Source organism: Crinia signifera, chromosome 2 (genome assembly GCF_055691185.1).
Source record: "Crinia signifera chromosome 2, ASM5569118v1, whole genome shotgun sequence".
Classification (NCBI taxonomy): domain Eukaryota; kingdom Metazoa; phylum Chordata; class Amphibia; order Anura; family Myobatrachidae; genus Crinia; species Crinia signifera.
This window is the reverse complement of record NC_139218.1, coordinates 231,588,899-231,608,999: the sequence shown is the minus strand read 5'-3', so window position 1 is coordinate 231,608,999 and position 20,101 is coordinate 231,588,899. Positions and strand designations below refer to the sequence as shown.

The 20,101-nt window shown below is 41.9% G+C and overlaps 1 protein-coding gene across 4 annotated transcripts in view; it reads right to left on the bottom strand.

Annotated features, from left to right (window-relative positions):
* LOC146060609 (pinopsin-like) overlaps positions 1-20,101 on the bottom strand; it is a 251,475-nt gene that overhangs the window by 17,952 nt on the left and 213,422 nt on the right. For all 4 annotated transcript variants that reach the window (XM_083174000.1, XM_083174001.1, XM_083174002.1 and 1 more), the window contains one exon: positions 14,751-14,984. In XM_083174000.1, coding sequence (XP_083030126.1) covers positions 14,751-14,984 — 234 coding nt within the window. The remainder of the gene's footprint in view (positions 1-14,750; positions 14,985-20,101) is intronic.

Genomic DNA, 20,101 nt, shown 5'->3' with positions numbered 1-20,101 from the left:
TTCTTATGATAAGCCATAGGACAAGACAGCAGCAGAGCCTACCAATAGGACTTACACTTATAGCTTCAAAACTACAATACACTTAACATGTGTGGAATCTTGGTGTTGTTGTATATAGTGGCTTCACCCTTAAACATCAGGTATTAGCCACAATCAAATTCTCATTCTTATATCTGGGGAACATAGGGCCTCGTTCTAGTTCACTCTTTCTGACAAAATCCTTCTTAGATGGACAAAACCGTGTGCACTGCAGGGGGGCAGATGTAAAATGTGCAGAGAGAAATAGATTTGGGTGAGTTATTTTGTTTCTGTGCAGGGTAAATACTGACTGCTTTAGTTTTACACTGCAATATAGATCTCACTTTGAAGTAAAACCCCACCCAAATCTAATTCTCTCTGCACAAGTAACATCTGCCCCACCTGCGGTGCACATGGTTTTGTCCATCGAAGAAGGGTTTTGTCAGAAAGAGTGAACTAGAATAAGGCCCATAGCCAGGATCAAACACTTAGTTCCCCCAGAAGATCTAGAAACTGCTTTACTAGAGGGTAGTATAGGGCGCCTGTTATATGAGGTGTTTCTCCTAGCAGCTGCTGGGGTACAGGGGTAGTCACTCCCTGTGGTTTTTACAAAAGGCTTGCTGAAAAAAAGTTTCACCCACACAAATTCTAAGTCCCCACACAACGTTTTTCTAAAAATCAATACAGAGACAGCTAGCTGGGGACTCGTTCTCCCACCTATGCTGCCATTCAAAGAGATAACAGCCCTCTTTCTGCCCATAATTGTGTTACTCACGGGGAACTAAGTGACCTATGACCCGGAAGTGATAACAATCAACACATTATATTTTTATGTTTTAATGGATACCCAATGGGAATAATAAGTGTTTATTGATATTATATCTGTTATACTAGTATGTTTGTCTATGAATAAACATCAAAATTATGATTGTAATGTATTATTACCTTGATTGAATGTTAATTGGCTATTCATTACTATGGGTATATATACCCCTAGCCACCATACCAGAAGCCACCTTTGAAAAAGCCACAAGCTAGTGGCGAAACGCTTCAGGTGCAGCCTCTCACTCTTGACAGATTGGACTCTTAACATCATCCAGTCCACCCTCTGCCTACAGTACCTTGGGAACTTCCATCCTGATTCTCCCTCCAAGACCATCTACAGGACACTGAACTCCAGGTGAGCCACGCCATCCTTAGCCACCTGTGTGAGACAGTGTTCCCCCACCAAAATACCTCAAGCGGGACTGGCAATCTCCACCAAAATAGTGACCGGGGTAACCAGCAGCTTTTACCTCCAGGTGAGCAAACACCATCTTAGCCACCTACTAGAGGTTCCTGCCCCCCCCCCCCCCCCTACCAAACCAAGTCCAGGTTGGAGAATTTCTGCCCACCCTCCTCCAGTGTTTACAACATCCACTGTGACTTTTTTCCACATATGGGAGGTGCCCGAATTGGGTATTGAACTTTACAAATTCCCCTAAAAACCAGCAGAGGTACTTTGAGGGATACAATACGGACATTTCTCCATTGATTCCTCCAGCGGCAAATAACACCCATCCGTGAATATAGAGAGGGCCGGTGAATTGCTCCCCACAACAATACCCCCATTCATCTTTCCCAATCAGCAGATATACCAATGGTTAAGTGCACTTTCCAATTGGACCGATATTGAATAGGGCAGTGGCCCTCACGGATCTACATCCAATCAAAGAGTGAGACCTTCATTTTAAACCTATTTTTATTGTGTGATATTGTTATGTGTAAATGTATGTAATGTTTTAATTTAATCTGTAATATAAACTGATTTTTCCACCTTAAAACTGGTCAATCTGTTCATTGTAACACCAGCGCTGCTTCTTTGAAACTTCCCCCAGAAGATCTGCCTACAGTCTTTAATGCATTTGTATCATCACACCTAGACTACTGCAATCCCCTCTACATTGTTCTCCCAGCAAAATAAATGCGTACAGATTGTACAAAATGCAGCTGCCAGGTTATTAACCTGCACCGGCTACATACAGTAACACAAATTCCCTGCTGCAGTCTCTGTCTGTCTTTAAGATGGCTTTTAAGATTCGCTTAATGACTTTTAAAGTCCTTCATGACCAGAGCCCAAGGTACATGAAGCAGCTTCTGATTCCTTACTGTTCCTCTCGATTACTGCGATCTGTAGATAATGGACTATTAATTGTACCAAGAATCTGCCTAAACTTATTTGAGGCCGAACTTTCAACTTTGTAGCTCTGACTCTATGGAACTCTCTTCCCTGTACAAAGTGAGAGGCCCCACTGTAGAATCCTTAAAAAATAGACTGAAGACTTTCCAGTTAACTCAAGTATTTCACTAATATCCACTGTGAAGCATGTTTTTTTTTTTGTGCTGTAAAGGCAAATGTAAAGCACTTTGAGTCCTACAGTATTTGGATAAAAGTTCTACTGTATATACTGTACTGTAAATAACATTATTATTATTATTATATAAACAGAGCAGGTAAAAAAAGTCACAATTAAGGCAAAATGGGGCACCAAAATAAGTCGCAGCGAAAGACTTGAGTGTATAAGGCAGAGGCAATGTCCAACAGAAGCAGTAAACTAGAGTGTTGGATCCATAGCATTATCAGATTCAATATAGCTGGGATCACAGGCTCACGAGCCACAGGCATTAGCTAAGCAGCAGTCTCAGCCACAGACACTCAGAAGGAAATTAAGCCCAGCAGATACTTTCAGTAGAGTAGTGAAGTGGAGGTCTAAAATTGTGACATTCAGCACCATCCACTCCAGACACCCGGGGCAGACAGTTATGGGTGCAGAGAGGAGCCACCATCACTACCAGCAGTAATGTTGGCTCCAGGGGGGAACTGCAAGCACCAAGTAGGGAGCTGTAGGAATTGAAGCTTAGAACTAGGAGATCAACTGGACCAGATATCAATTATCTCCAGTGGGTAAGCACAATAGACTGCACATGGAGGTCACAACAGCATTCAGTGCGACCAAAAGTTAATATGCGGTCTACACCAGGGTCCATTATGCTGCCTACACCATGTTATTCTAATCCATGTCTCCTGCACCCTCAATTGGACCACAGTTTTGTTGCTATAGCTAAATAGTACCAGCCATTAGCCAACAACCTCTCACTACTCAGCTTGGTGAATGGCCGGCAACATCCATCAATCAGTGTGCTACTAGTTAAGCAATGCGGGCCTGTAAGTGTTTGGAGCCCAGTGAGCAGGTAAAGGCCTCCCCACGCCACTCCGTGCAAGTGAAATCCCACCGATGTGCCCAGCTGTGAAAGCGATCACAGTCGTACACACAGGGGAAATCCATTCAGAATCACTCACCAGCTAATAGATTCCCCCTATTTGCAAGCGCCGAGTAAGTGCTGTGAAGGCCATGGAGAGGAGGCTGCCTATGACATCAGCGGGTCTCCCTCCCAACTGGAGCATTCCCAGAAAATGCTGGGTTAACCCCCCCCCCCCCCCCCCACATAGTCGCATGGTGTCAATTACCCTGGGTACAGACAGTGAAGACTAGCCTTCGCTAGTTCCTTTCATACATACGGCTCGCGCATGCACACAGCAAATTCACAGCACCATGTGCAGGTCTGAATTGGGCCTCCTGTCTGGTCCCTTTTGTGTTTTAAACATAAATAGAACCGCTGGGAACTAACCTCTTGAGGACCAGGCACTTCTATGTAGAAAGCTGGCTGTACCAACACATGAACATTAAACTGTAGCTGTCTACGTCTGCTTCTACGTCTTCAAATATGATTCATCATTGTATTATGGTCTCTAAGTGCAACAAAAAAGTGGCAGCACCATATATTTCAGTTCATATTCTACACAAGGCCAATTTGATCACCCCTCATTTTATCATTCATCCCAAACTTATTTCAAAGTCACTCAAGTCTAGAAAGTTGGCATTTTTCACACTTTTGTGACTTTGAATTTGGACAAGCACCCAGGACACAGGCTGTCATTTGTCAAAATTGGCACATACTGTATGGCTATTTTATGAGCAAAATATTTAGGTTAGGCCTATATAATAGGATGACTAGCACACAGTAGTAATCTGTGTATTGCATTACGTCCACTGAAGTGACCATATGATTTTACATGAACTCAAAAAAACTTTTTTAAATTAGCCTATTTGAGCAAAATATCTATTACATTATTCCCTAAATGTATTGTAACTTTACTTTAATTTGTTTATTTTTCTTGGACCGCTCTCTTTGAGTAAAAATTTTTTATACAAAGAGAAGTTATTTTATTTTGACCTTATTGTTTTGGTAAGAATTGAAAACTCATACTAGATTGGACAGCTTCTAATGTTGGTAGAGCTCCTAAGAAGAGCACACCGTGCACTAGTGCTGGCACAAGATACAATAGTTTCTAATAGGAGATAATGACTTAAAAACAGCTGTCTGCTGTAGTGACCTCTATGCTTGAAAGGGTTAATTAAAAAAAAGTTTCCTATTAGAAAAAAAAACTGACGGAGCTTTACAAGGCAAAGGACAGATTGATCTAATTTGTATGCATGAATGCTTGAATCCATCAGTAGATCCTCGGAAATCTAGAATTAGTCAGATTATTTCATTTGAAAATGCCACTAACTACCAAGCAAAATGCAATCACCTTGGCTAGTCTGTCAAGGAAAAATAAGTATTTACAGTAAGTGTTATAAATAAACTATAATAGTAGTACTGGACCACTATTACATGTGGTTACAATCTCCTTTTATTATCATTAATTACTACAATTATGATTATTATTAATACTAGTATTAGTAATATCCTTTATTTTTATGGCTCCACAAGGATTCTGTAATGCCAAACAAAGTACATAAATAAATGAGCAAAACAAGAAAACCGCAAATTACAGTACAAAACCATGAAGATGTAGGACAGGTATATGGTATATAAACTTTGCTGCATCAGCGGACATGACACTGAAATAAGCAACAGTGTGGTATAAAGTGAGGGTAAAGTGCCATTATAGGGAGCATGGAGTAGATGATAGACTTAGTAAAAGTAAAGGAAGAGGGCCCTGCACATGATACCTTACATTTTTAAAGGGTTGGGGGGGGGGGGGTTTAGACAGACTGGGGTGACAGATGGGGAAGACTGAAAATGGAATAGAGGTTTAGGATGAGACGGCTGGGTTTGATGTTGGCCTTGAGATCCTGTTTGAAGTTTTGTAGAAAAGTGGAGAGTCTCATATTATTATTAGAGATGTGCAGGTTTGGATTTACTCAGATTTACCCGGATTTTCTTATTGGCTAACGGTTGTCACATGTTTTGACTCCAAATCGTTTCATCAGACAAGTACATGACCCAGTGCCCAGGGAGAGAAAGCACACAGGAACATGGCTGGCATGAGTAGGGAGGGTGCACTGGAGACAAGAGTAGTGTAGGGTAAGAAACAAGTAAGTGGAGGGTTCTGCATACTTATAGTTGTGGTAAGTGAGGAATAACTGGAGAGACAGAGAATAGATAACAAAGAAAAGTATGGTTGAGTAAAGACTATAAGAAAGGATAGTAGGCTTTATTGAACAGATGCATTTTAAGGCAAGTCTTGTAGGCTGGTAGTGTGTCTTATAGAAAGGGGAGTGAATTCCAGAGACAGGAAAAGTTTGTTGTCAACAGTGAGAAGAAGAGAGAAGGGATGGACTTCAGATATGTAAAAAGGGGAAAGGGAAAGAGGGGCAGATTTATTAATTTGGTTTTTATCACCTGCCAATCAACTCCTAACTGTGAAGTTACAAGCTTGGTTTGAAAAATGACAGGTAGGAGCTGATTGGCTGCTGAAAAAAAAAACACTTAATCACTTCACCGAGCTTAATAAATCTGCCCTTGAGTGCTTTGAAAGTAAGACGTTTAAACTGGATTTGGCAGGGGAAGGCAACAGCGCTGAAGATTGCTTTAAGAGGCTAGTAAGAAGACCAAATAATAAGTTACAATTGTCATGGTGGGAGATAACAAACATTAATAACATATGGGGTCTGATATATTAAGCCTGGTGAATTGATAAAGTGTCCAGCGATAACACACCAGCCAATCAGCCCGTAATTTTCAAGTTACAGACTGGGATTGAAAAATTACAGTTAAGAGCTGATTGGTTGGTGCATTATCACCGGCCACCTTATCACTTCGCCAGGCTTAATAAATCTGCCCCATGGTTCCCTGCAAGGTGAAGAAATGTTTAATCCTTGAAATATTGTTGAGCAAAACAGCATCAGGATTCAAGAATGTGATGGGTATTAGCCATCGAGAGAAGTGGGTGAGTGCTCTCACTTTTAAATATGTTAAGTTTGAGGAAGTGGAGACATCTGGGAAGAAATAGCAGACAGATGGAGATGCGAATGAGGAGAAACAAAGATTAGGTGAGCGGAATTAGAGGAAACAATGGTCATCTAAGTACACTGTAGCTTACTCAGACTGGTTGCCTTCTGTCTGCTTACAAGACCAAGATATCTGTTTCCTCGAATGAAGATCCTGGCTCAGGCCCCATACTGCTGCAGCATGTCAGTCCTTCTGCAGCTTGGGGGCACTGTAAGTGATGACAAATGACGAATTTGCACATGCATAGAATGGTGTGCATGTGCAGAGCAATGACAATTGAAGTACAGTGTAAACCTTTTGAGTCCGCTCTGAATCAGGCCCATGGCTTTAAAGAGTTTGGGGTTTTTTTTTAGACCTGACCACCAAAGCTTTCTAGAGCACAGTTTCCCAAACTCGACCATGACAGTCCAGGTTTTAAAGATAGCCATTCTTGAGTCCAGACAGTTAAATCAACTAGAACAGGCATGTCCAAACTATGGCCCTACATGTGAAACTACACAATACTGTATTGTGTTGCTCTGTTACTGGACAAATGTTGTACAGCATAAGGCTAATGGACTCAACATTGCACTAATATGCTTTTGGTGGTTCTATTCTACTAGTCATTGTACTATTATTTTTAAAACAGTTTCTGTATGTTTTTATATGTTATCTATAAGTGTATACATTTTTACACAGATCTATCTTACACAAAATACTATATTTATTCATTTAGTTCTTATTTAATTCAGTTTTTTTATTTTCTTAAACTGTCTTGATGCATATTTCTTCTTACAGTACCATTTGCCGTGTACCTACAGTACTTGACATTATTTTACTAAGCTGTCTACTTATACAATGTTTTTGCATGATTTAACTTAGCTGTGTACCACAGTATGGCCCATATTCTGGTTCACTCGCAAAGGTAAATTCCTTCCCGAATGGACAAAAACATGTGCATTTTACATCTGCCCCCCCCCCCCCCCCCCTGCAGTGCACATGGTTTTGTCCATATGAGAAGGAATTTACCTTTGCGAGTGAACCAGAATAAGGGCCAATGGGGGTTTATTTTGGTTCACTCCTTCTGGCAAATTCCTTCTTATATGGACAAAACCATGTTCACTGCAGGTGGGGCAGATGTTAATTGTGCAGAGAGAATTAGATTTGGGTGGGGTTTTACTTCAAAGTGAGATCTATAGTGCAGTGTAAAAATAAAGCAGTCAGTATTTTCCCTGCACAGAAACAAAATAACTCACCAAAATCTCATTCTCTCTGCACATTTTACATCTGCCCCCCTGCAGTGCACATGGTTTTGTCCATCTAAGAAGGAATTTGCCATGAGTGAACCAAAATACCCCCATTGTGACATATATTTGCTTAACTGTGTATTTATGTGACATGATTTTGCTTAGCTGTGTGACATGATTCTAGATAGCTGTGGAGGTCATTCTGATTGACCCGCAAAGCTGTGAAATCTAAACGCTGCCCGCACGAACGGCCGCCCCCTCGCATGCCAACCATTCAATGATTTTGCAAGCGCTCGCAGATCTAAGTCATCCTCTGCTGACCTTAGATCTTGTATGGGAAGAGGGCGGTCAGCTGACATGGCCGCATTAGTCTGAGAATGCCCAGTGTTTTCATGGGGAACCTTATGAACCGCTGGGCTTTCCCATGGGCGCTACCCCTCACCACTGCCCCCTGCCCGCACTACTCCACGTGAACAGACCATCAAATAATCAATTTGCTGCACCTGCCGGCAAATGGAGCCTGTACATGCACATACATGTGTTTGCACATGCACAGTCCAAAAACATCACTCCCATGTGAGAGTGAATGAACTAGAATCAGGCCCTATGTGACATGATTTTGCTTAGCTATGTGACATGATTCTGATTAGCTGTGTACTTACATTACGTCACATGATTTTACTTAGCTGTGTACTTACAGTATTTGACATGAATGTGCTTAGCTGTGTACTTACAGTACCTGACATGATTTTCCATAGCTGTGTACTTACAGTACGTGTCATGAATTTCTTTAGCTGTGTACTTACAGTACCTGACATGATGTTGCTTATCTATATACTTACAGTACCTGACATGATTTTCCATAGCTGTGTACTTACAGTACGTGTCATGATTTTCCATAGCTGTGTACTTGCAGTACGTGACATGATGTTGCTTATCTATATACTTACAGTACGTGTCATGATTTTCCATAGATGTGTACTTACAGTATGTGACATTACGTTGCTTATCTATATACTTACAGTACGTGTCATGATTTTCCATAGATGTGTACTTACAGTATGTGACATGACGTTGCTTAGCTGTGTACTTGCAGTACGTGTCATGATTTTCCATAGATGTGTACTTACAGTATGTGACATGACGTTGCTTTTTCTGTGTACTTGCAGTACGTGACATGATTTTCCATAGATGTGTACTTACGGTATGTGACATGACGTTGCTTAGCTGTGTACTTACAGTACGTGTCATGATTTTCCATAGATGTGTACTTACAGTATGTGACATGACGTTGCTTATCTATATACTTACAGTACGTGTCATGATTTTCCATAGATGTGTACTTACAGTATGTGACATGACGTTGCTTAGCTGTGTACTTGCAGTACGTGTCATGATTTTCCATAGATGTGTACTTACAGTATGTGACATGACGTTGCTTTTTCTGTGTACTTGCAGTACGTGACATGATTTTCCATAGATGTGTACTTACGGTATGTGACATGACGTTGCTTAGCTGTGTACTTACAGTACGTGTCATGATTTTCCATAGATGTGTACTTACGGTATGTGACATGATGTTGCTTAGCTGTGTACTTACAGTACGTGTCATGATTTTCCATAGATGTGTACTTACGGTATGTGACATGATGTTGCTTATCTATATACTTACAGTACGTGTCATGATTTTCCATAGATGTGTACTTACAGTATGTGACATGACGTTGCTTAGCTGTGTACTTGCAGTACGTGACATGATGTTGCTTAACTATACACTTACAGTATGTGTCATGAATTTCTTTAGCTGTGTAGCAACCTGGCAAAGTTACATATTTTATGGTTTGCAAATATTTGAAGTTGCAGAACAGTGCACACGCAGGATGGTCTGACGATCATCGGGATCAGTGTGCAGTGAATATATGAATATTAATGAGCGGCTCCGGCTCCCGGCCCCCTGCTGGCGAATGTGTAAAAAACAAAAAACAAATATTGTTTAAAAAAAAAATATATATATTAAAAATATATTCATGTGCTGCACGTATATGAATAAAAATAGCATGCCCCTTCATAGGAAAAATATTCTGATTTTTGAACACAAAAAAAAAAATTAAAAACGCTTTAATTTAAAAGATCACATTACAGTTCACCTAAAAAAGCTGCCGAATGCTAAACGGAGAATCATGGCGAAAATCAGTGGAGAAAGCAGTTCTCCATTTGAGCATTGAATACACTGTCGGCGAATTCCACTAAAAACCCCATTGAAAATCAGAGGCGAATTGTGGAGAATAATTTACGGCGAATCGGCAGACATTCGCTGTTCATTTGTGGCGAATTGCCTCCATTGAATAGGGAGAATTGTTTTTTCTAACAGAAAATTCGCCGTAAACCCAGCGAATTGCCAGATTCACTAAAAAAAACCAGCGAATCTGAGGCATTGAATACTGGCCTTGATGTCAAACACCTCCGAATTAGCTCGATTTCATTCTATATAATCGGCCCAATCTGTTGGAATCAAATACATTCTGGAAATCCAGGAATGGTTAAAGGACAAAATCTTTGAACTAACATTGCTATATAATTAATAGTAATAGCTTTTATGAAAAAGTTACTTTTTGGGTGAAGGCACCTGTAATGGGCATGGCAGCTTGTGTGTGTGTGTGTGTGTGTGGAGGGGGTGTTAAGGAAATCCCACTGCATCCTTTAAAAAAAAAAAAAGCTGCTTAATTACTGTGTCCATGCCGGGTTAGATGCCCGCAGTGTACCTACTGGGATGGTAGGCAGAAGTTGAAGACACTTGTTCTTTAAAATCTGGCAGTGTGGCTGCACCTGCAGTAGCTGTGCCAGCGATGCTCGACTGATGGAGGTGGCATTGTACAAGCACAATCAGTGTACATCCATCAGCCAGGCATCACCAGCTGCTCTACCGCAGACAGCAACACTGCTGGATTATGAAAAACAAGTGGATCCACTGTCCACTGTATAATTACATCACTGGTGCCATTGCTGCTGAGATATTCTTGCGGACTATTGCTGATGCCTCAAGAAAAATGTTTCAGGTAAAACACACAAAAAAGTTTTTGAAAAAGGTTCTTTCTTCCAGAATAACTATATTAGAGCACAAAATACTTTTTGGTACTTGTTTCCTAGAACGGCGCCCATCGCGGGCATCGCATGTACATCGCATGCCATTATAATGGCATGCGATGCGACCGATGCGATGTCCGGAATTTTACATAGAAATGCATGGTAAAATGTAAATCGCGTCGGTCGCATCGCATGTGGCCAAAAAATCGCATGCGATGCGACCGACACGATTACCGATTTTACATAGGGAACAATGTTAAATGGCCCAATTGACCCGATTTCACATAGGGAACAATGTTAAATGGCCCACAGACCCCAAATAGCCACCCTGAAGTGTGAAATTGCCCCCCCAATTGTTAACGCCACCCCACGATCAACGTCAACCCGAAGCGTGGCAAGCGCAGGGGCGGCGGTACGCGTCCTCCGACCTTTTTATACCCCCACTATCCACGTCGGCATGGAGTTGAGAATAGAAAGTGTGGCGAGCGCAGCGAGCCACCAAGCCCGAAGCGTGGCGAGCGGACGCGGATACCTGTGAAGCCCGCGAGGGGACGCGTATAGCTGTGAAGGTATCCGCGTCCCCTCGCGGGGCTCGCCACGATTCGAGCTCGGTGGCGAGCTGCGCTCGCCACACTTTCTATTCTCAACTCCACGCCGACGTGGATAGTGGGGGTATGAAAAGGTCGGAGGACGCGTACCGCCGCCCCTCGCGGGCTCCATGCACTTGCAGCGCTTCGGGTTGACGTTGATCGTGGGGTGGCGTTAACAATTGGGGGGGCCATTTCACACTTCAGGGTGGCTATTTGGGGTCTGTGGGCCATTTAACATTGTTCCCTATGTGAAATCGGGTCAATTGGGCCATTTAACATTGATCCCTATGTAAAATCGCGGTAATCGCGTCGGTCGCATCGCATGCGATTTTTTGGCCGCATGCGATACGACCAACACAATTTTTTTCCTTGCGATGCCTAAGATCAATATCGTGGGCGCTGTTCTAGGAAACAAGTACCTACTTTTTTTTTTTTTTAATTTGTGAGACCAAAAAAACCTGATTGAGCAAAATGAGTTATATTTCTCAATTCACCATGCACTAAATATAAAAGATCACATATGAAAACCTTGACCTGAAAATAAAATGAACACAGGCCAGTGTAATGGACTAATCTGTGAGCAATGCTGCAGCCACTGGGACTCGAAAAAGCTGCTGGTGAGCACCACAATACAAGTCCATGAGAGTGCAGCATTTACATAATTTCGGTCTAAGGGCAGTATTCAATTCTCTCGTTTTTTGGGGGGCAAATCGGGCTGTTTTCACTCCTTGCGGTGAATCTTTTTTACTGAAAATATGATTCACCCTATTCAATGTTCACTGTTCACCGAAAGCGAACGGTGAATGCCGGCCAGTTCTCCATTTCATGCCCGCTGCAATTCGCTGGTGTATTTCAATGGGGTTTTCACTGGGATTCGCCGAGAGTGTATTCAATGCTAGGATGGAGAACTGGTTTCAGCATGATTTTCACCATGATTCACCGTTTTGCATTTTACATCTTTTTAAGGTGAACTGGAATGTGATCTTTTAAAATAGAGGTTATTTTTAATTTTTTGGTGTCAAAAAATTTGTAATTTTATTCTGTGAAGGGGCATGCTATTTTTATTCATGTGCTTGCAGCAGATGAATGTATATTTAGTTAATTATTATTTTTATTTTTTTACACATTCCCCCGCAGGGGGCGAGGAGCCACTCATTAGATATTCACTTCACACTGGTCCTGCTCATTACAAATGCACGAGCGGGACCAGTGCAGAGGCTCCCTCCACAGCTCCCCTGCCAGCTCTCCTTGGGGGAAGCAGCTTGTGCTACCTGTGTCTCCGGGAGCCCTCCTCCCCCCACACATTCTAGGGCAGGCAGGGAGGCTTCCATATCCCTGCTTGCCGCCGTCCCCCAGCTCCCTGCGGCACCTCAGGGGTTAAAAATCGCCGTCAGGGGCAGCGAGCCCCTGCGGCGTTGAATAGGGTGACAAGGAGGGCTGTCAGCGAATGCTCCAGCCCTCGGTAACGCGGCAAATGTGCAGTGAATACTAAAAAAAAACACCGAAAAAGGGCATTGAACACTGCCCCACGTCTCTGCTTACACATCCACAGCTACAGTGCATTAGTGTACTTGTCCTAATCAGGCTAGGTATGTTGTACATGAGCTATTATGTTGCAGTATCAGACAACACATTACTTTAACTACAGTATTTTTGCTGAATTGTACATTGTACAAAGCACTACCACAAGATGGCAGTATAACTCCAGTTCTAATCAAAGTTTATCTGATAACTGGTATACGGTTCACTGGAAACAGAATTGGTAATGTCTCTTTGCTGTAAGGATGAAGGAAACTGTTTTTTTGTACAACACAGTGGCGTAAGTTCTTCGCAGTGGTCCGGAGGCAAGCCAAAAATTGGTGCCCCCCCCAACACATACACCATCTCATATAAATATATGTATGCATGTATGTATGTTATGGATATTATGTTTAGAATAGTGTGACATTTATGGTCCTGCTAGGAGGAGGAGACAGCCACAGAATCGATATCAACGGCTTTCAATTAACTTATTCAAACTCACAGGGGAGGTGAGGTGCCCCCTTGGGAGCAGGAGCCCGGCGGCAGATGACTCCATTGCCTCCCAGAGTTCTGCCTCTGGTACAACACTTTGGCTTTGCATGCTTGGGAATAAAAATGTTTTAAGATAGCATGGATCAAGGAAAGGACGTTACATTATCTAGACAAGCTGTAACAAGGATGATTTCACACAACTATTATAAATATTGCAAACATATCCCTATGTTATTATGTAACTGCTGTGAAGTAAAGTATTAGGCTCAGTGTACCAGTAAAGTTGGTTTGCTCACAATAATAGTACTTAGTGATTTATTTATTAATGTCATTTTTATGCTTTATTTGCTGTAAGTATCAAGATTCTTAATCCAATGGTACTGCTGTATATATAAGACAAATCTGTGTTGGTCTGGTCCCTATAATTTCTGTCGCATAAACAGTTCCCATATCTTTCTAAAGAAAGGATCCCTCCCCGGCAGCCTATATCTGTGCATGCACAGGTACAGCAGGATAATTGCACATAAACAGATGGCAATATTAGAGATAGTGTAAAGGTGCACATACATAGTGCGATAGCACCATGTGATACAATGCACGCTCCCACAGGTATCACATCACACAGTACCAAAAGTATGTGCTGCACATACTTTTTGTACTGCCTTCTGATTGCATCGCACGCAAATTGCATGCAAAATGCATGCGTTGAGATGAGATCCAGCCCATAATGGGTGCGCTCATGATCGCACCGTGTATGGGCACCATAAGGCAGAACTAGGTGACATGTGGCACTCACTAACAGCAAAATTGTGACTGTGCATGCTGGGATGTGTAGTTTACATCAGCTGAAGCGCCACAGGTTGCCTACCTCTGGTGTAAGGTTTCATTTAATTATACACTGCTGCGATTTGGCCTGTTTTCAACCAATTCTGATGGATTGACCCATTATATCAGATAAAAATCAGAGCCGTTTGACATGCGCGTTCCCATGCGCATCAGTTCGGAGTCTGAGATCCTAACTGCAGCACATAGGATTAATCAGAATCTGAGCCATCAGCGGCACATCTCGGGTGCTTGTGTCACATCTGACTTCCCTTGAACTCCCCCAGCAGCTCCCTGGGAGTCCTTTTACATGCGATAAATCCCATTTCCATTTTATCGCATGTAAAAAATTACACATCAAGTGCCAAATTGGATGTAAGCTCTTCCTCAGAAGCTGACGGCAAAGTTCAAGGGTAAAAAGGCCGAACTTGTGCCTCAGGCCAGTCAGACCAGTGTATGGCACCAACCCTAAGTAGTCAATAAAAGTTATTTGGTATTGCTGCTACATATATTTAGTAATTAGAAATCATAGTTTATGAGGATATTTCACAAAACGTAATATATAAAGGCCATGTGCAGTGGTAAGATCTTATGCTAAATGACATTCGATTTATATTATTTCTTATTAATTGTATAAAAGCTTAAAATGATGACTTACTTGCTTGTTTAGAAATATGTAGATTAATGGATTAAATACTGTGCTACTCTTGGCCAAAATTGATGGTACAACACTCGCTACAGGAGTCACCACTCCGGGTCTTCCAAACGTTGCCAGCAAAGCCACCACTCCATAAGGCAGCCAGCAGATGAGGTAGCAGATGACGGTGGTGATCACCATGAACAGAACGTGGTACTCTCTCTTTCTGGCTGTAGATTTTCTTATTTTTCCAACCTGTATTAGTATAGAAGTGATAAAGTATTAGTAGCAATCTGTGTTATTGGTAAACACATTTGTATAGTTATATACTGGTGTGTGCTGAAATTAGCCTGCTAATACCTAGCTGCCGTCTTAAAAACGCATATTGACCATGATAAATTTATATAATAACATTGGTATATTTCTATTTCCGTAAATTATTTTCTTAATCTCTCATTTCAAAGTCTGGCAGAAAGGAGTAGTCATTTCTCATGAAAATTGGTTTCACATGTACTCATTATATTCAGCTAACTTCCAGCGTTCTATTTCACAAGGTTGTTTAAAAATTCTGAAATGTGAATTGCTTTGCTCCTTCCTAAGTTATTACAATTACATATTCAATTTATGTATTACTCAGTGACGTATCCTACCATACATAGAGTCCTGTCTGGTTTCATATAAAATACCTACCAGTTGTGATATTACAATGTCATTTAGAAGAACAAATCTACGCACACTGCTTTAAAACCATTTAACACATAATTAGCTTTCTGTAGAGCAGACTGACATTGGACCTTGGGCATAATTCAACATGGATCACTAGTTATAGAATTTGCAGTCTGACCGATTATCGGTCTGCGCATAATGTGGATACGCATATTGCAAATAAATATCCGTATACCTAACAGTGATAATGCAGTTGCAGTTTGATTGATAGGAAGCCAGCATTTAGGGGTGCAGGTGTGCCAAGGTGTTTTTGGGTGGATCTCTGATGTCAGAGACAGACAGGAGTTACACAGAAGCAGTAGAAGTCAGCATAAACAGAAGGTTAGTATGAGAGATGGTTAGATTTAATGAAGAAGCGGGTCTTGAGAGCCCGTTAAAAGTCTTGTAGTAAGGTGGAGAGTCTGATAGGCAGGAGAAGAGAATTTGAGTGATGCAGTGCACAATGGCCAAAGTCTTGGTAGCAGGAATGAAAGGAAGTTACTCGTGACAGGAGATGTGGGGTGCATTTGTGGAGTGAAGAGAGTGGGAGGGAGTGTAAAGAGATATAAGGTCAGATATGTAGGTGGCAGAGAAATTGGTGAGGGCTTTATGTCAAATCTGAATCATTGTTTGTTGGGCGGGTACAATTTTCAAACATTGTAGATTGCTTGTAAATTACCCAACTGGATTACATTCCATTAAATTGTGCGCTATAGAACAGCTTTTACTCTAATGAGCTATACTAGCAAGTGGGTGGATCCTGCAAATTTTAGTAGTGAGTATACTCTATAGCTCAGTATTTGTGGGTTTCAATGTATAGGTGGATAGTCAATAGGTCTACCCCATATGGGCGAAAAAGCATTAGGTTGAGAGGGTCAAAAGAGCAGTTAAAGTTAAAAGATAGACATAGCTTAAGGTCGACCGGTACAAAAGTGATCGACGTGACAATGGTTGACACACAAATAACCAACACACATTTTTTTATTGGGTGGGGGTTGTATGTTTTTTTCCAACATTTATTTGCTAACCACGGGGACTATGACTGGCAATTGGAAAAAGTAATCTCTGCTGAGCACAGTGGAATCAGAGGGATCCACCTGGACATAAGTGTGCCCAGTAAAGCAAGCTCACGTGGGTATGCTTTTCCAGTGATTCTACATACAGTAGATATGGGATACATATAGATGACCGGTGGTGGGGATGGTGGCAGCCAGAATACCGAGGCCGGAAACCCGACAAGGGTCAGGTAAGAATACTATCCCCACCCCTAACCCTCCCTTGTTGCAGCCTAATTTTACCACCCCTGCCCCGTAGCCTGATCCTAACACTCCCAGCTAATGCCTAAATCTGACTCCACCTTTCCTCTGCCTAAACCTAGCCACCCACCCCACAGACTAACCATAAGACCCCTTCTTAGTGCCCAGATCTCTCCCCGCTTCCCTGCAGCCTAACCCTAAATTCCCCATAAGTGACTAATCCTAAACCCCCAATACGCCACCCCGCATATTCATTAACCGGAATGCGAGCTGCCAGAATTCCGGTTTCGGCATTCTGAACCGTACGGTGTTCTGTAGGATGTTGATGTCAGTATAGTGAACACGGACATCCTGACCACCGTGATGCTGACTAATTTTTAAACATACAAAAGGAAACACAAAAAAAACGTAAACTATTTTTGTCATGCTGTCATGAAATTGTGTATGTATTGGCTAAAGAATCTTTCTTTGCATGAAAATAGGTGTATCTGTGTAGGTACCACTCTGAGTGCATGGAATTGTCAGGCTTGTAGCACACACAAATGGTGGATTTTCCAAACTTTTAAGGCGCAACCAGTCCAGATATTCTCCGACCGTCAAAAACTTTGTTCAGTCTTTCTTGTTTGATTCATCTGATGTTTCTCAGAAAAAAGGTAAAAAAACCATCAATTAGATGTGAGCTCAATAAAGGACAATTTTAGCTGTTAATGAAAGAGCAGGGGGATATACGTGAGTGTACCCTACTCACAGTGTAACTGGTGATGTAAATGCACGTAGCGGGTACTTGTCCTGCCGGTAAGCCCTCTGCAGTCTCTTTTCTTGACTCTCAGTATAGTGTGTACCGTGAGGAAATAAAGAATAAACAGCAGTGTGTGACTCTGTTTACTGACAATCAAATTTCAAGGGGTGTGTTTGGAGTGAAGCAGGAGGGTATAGATGAGCGTACCCTACTCACAGTGAAGATGGCAGTGTATGTACACGTAGCGGGTACTTGTCCTGCTGGTGAATCTTCTATGGCCTCCTCTTTGAATTTTAAACAAGGGTGGGGCACACATATAAAGGTTTCTTTGTACTTGAAAAAGTGTTGGTGCAATAAAGATAGTAGGCGTACCCCACTCACGGTTAGTATGAAGATTTCCAAACTCGTAGCGGTTTCTTTGCCTTTAAGTGTTTTTGTCAAATCTTTGTGATATTCAGGATTTTCTCCATCCAGGGTGTGTATATAAAAGTAAAAAAAGGGGACAATGGGCCTTATTTTAGTTCACTCTTTCTGACAAAATCCTTCTTAGATGGGCAAAGCCATGTGCACTGCAGGTGGGGCAGATGTAACTTGTGCAGATATAATTAGATTTGGGTGGGGTTTTACTTCAAAGTGAGATCTATATTGCAGTGTAAAAATAAAGCAGCCAGTATTTTCCCTTCACAGAAACAAAATAACTCACCCAAATATAATTCTCTCTGCACATTTTACATCTGCCCCCCTGCAGTGCACATGGTTTTGTCCATCTAAGAAGGATTTTGTCAGAAAGAGTGAACCAAAATGAGGCCCTATGTGTAGTCCTATAACAAGCTCCCCATATATCTGCTATAGTTTAACAATAGTGATTAATCGGTACTTGTGAGTTATCCGGGCGTCCGATTTTTTGATTGTATGCCTTAAGTTAAGGCATACAATCAGATGCGATGCGATGCGATATCGCATCGCATCGCATCGCATCGCATGCGATATCGGATGCGATGACCCGATTTTTCCATAGGAATCAATGTTAAAATGATTCCTATGGAAAAAGGGGTCCTTTTCATACCCCTACTATCCAAGTGGGCATGGAGTTGGATATAAACCTGTGGCGAGCGTAGCGAGCCACCGAGCCCGAAGCGTGGCGAGCGAAGCGAGCCCCGCGAGGGGACGGTATTCCGTGTCCCCTCGCGGGGCTCGCTACGCTCGCCACGCTTCGGGCTCGGTGGCTCGCTACGCTCGCCACAGGTTTATATCCAACTCCATGCCCACTTGGATAGTAGGGGTATGAAAAGGACCCCTTTTTCCCATTGAATTCCATGTTAAAATGGACTCAGTCCATTTTAACATTGATTCCTATGGAAAAATCGGGTCATCGCATCGCATCGCATCGCATCGCATCCGATGGTCGCATGCGATGCGATGCGATGTGCCCGATCCGACCCGATTTTCAAATCGGACGCCCGGATAACTCACATGTACCGATTAATCTACCCTAAAGGAGTGTGATGATCTCAAAGTACTCTCGTACCGGGACTCACACTGAGTGATGTTCTTTACAAGTGCATAAGGGTATCTTTCTTTAAGGTGCTCACAGGTCCGTAAATCTCTATCCTTCACCAGGTGAAAGAAACGTATAATACCCCGTAGTGATGAGATGATCTGAATAATAACGATGGCGTACCCAGACTTACAGTTAGGCAAGTCTCTGAAATCCTATAACGGTTTCTTTGGCTCTGTATCTACTGGTCATCTGTTTAGGAATTATTCTTCCAGATGTATAGCCGGCATGTACAGAGTGAAAAGAAAATGTGTCTCAGAGATTTCTCCCGCAATATGGAATTTTTCCAACAATGTAAAAATAGACTTTTTCTTCCTCCATAAAAAATTGTTTTATTATCACTCTAAAAAATCCTCCATCCCCATGATGGTCGGATATCACAGTCCAAACAGTTCACAAGACCCACAATGGTCAGACATAAAATATAAAGCACATCCAAAATTGAAATTTTTTTTAAAAAGTTAAAAATGAGAAATCTGATACATACATCCACAGTTGGGCATAAAGAAGTGATGGCTGCTCACTCTCCACAATGGCTGTCGACGCGTTTCGGTGTAACCACCTTTCTCAAGACATGCCAGAGGAGAGTGAGGGGCCATTCCTTTATACCATGAGCAGCCAATAGTTTTCAAACAGGAAGTGATGTAATCGACTTTCCTGAAGTACTAACACAGATTAAAAACATGTATTTAAACATCTAATTCATATACATATATCTTTCACAAGCATATCTTCATACAAGAAGAGGATTATTCTATGCACAAAATGTTATAGTCCGTTTTTTCATTCCTAAGGAAACGACGGTTGCCATGACGACCGTTCGTAAACATCCGGTTTCCTGTTTTGTGCCAGCATCAGGGCACGTACATAATTCAAATGGAGTTATACATTTCTATAGGCAATAATTACATAAGCTTTCCTATTTTTCAGCTCAGTCTCCGTAGGGTTTTAAAATCCCTTTCTTTTGTACAAAACGTATCGCGTGTCACTAGGGACCACACTTGCAAAGGACCCATATAAGTCAGATAGTAAAAATGAGAATTCAAAAATTCACATAAAGGGACTAGTCCCTCAAACAAATTGAGCCAAATAATGACAATTGGTATCTCTTCCT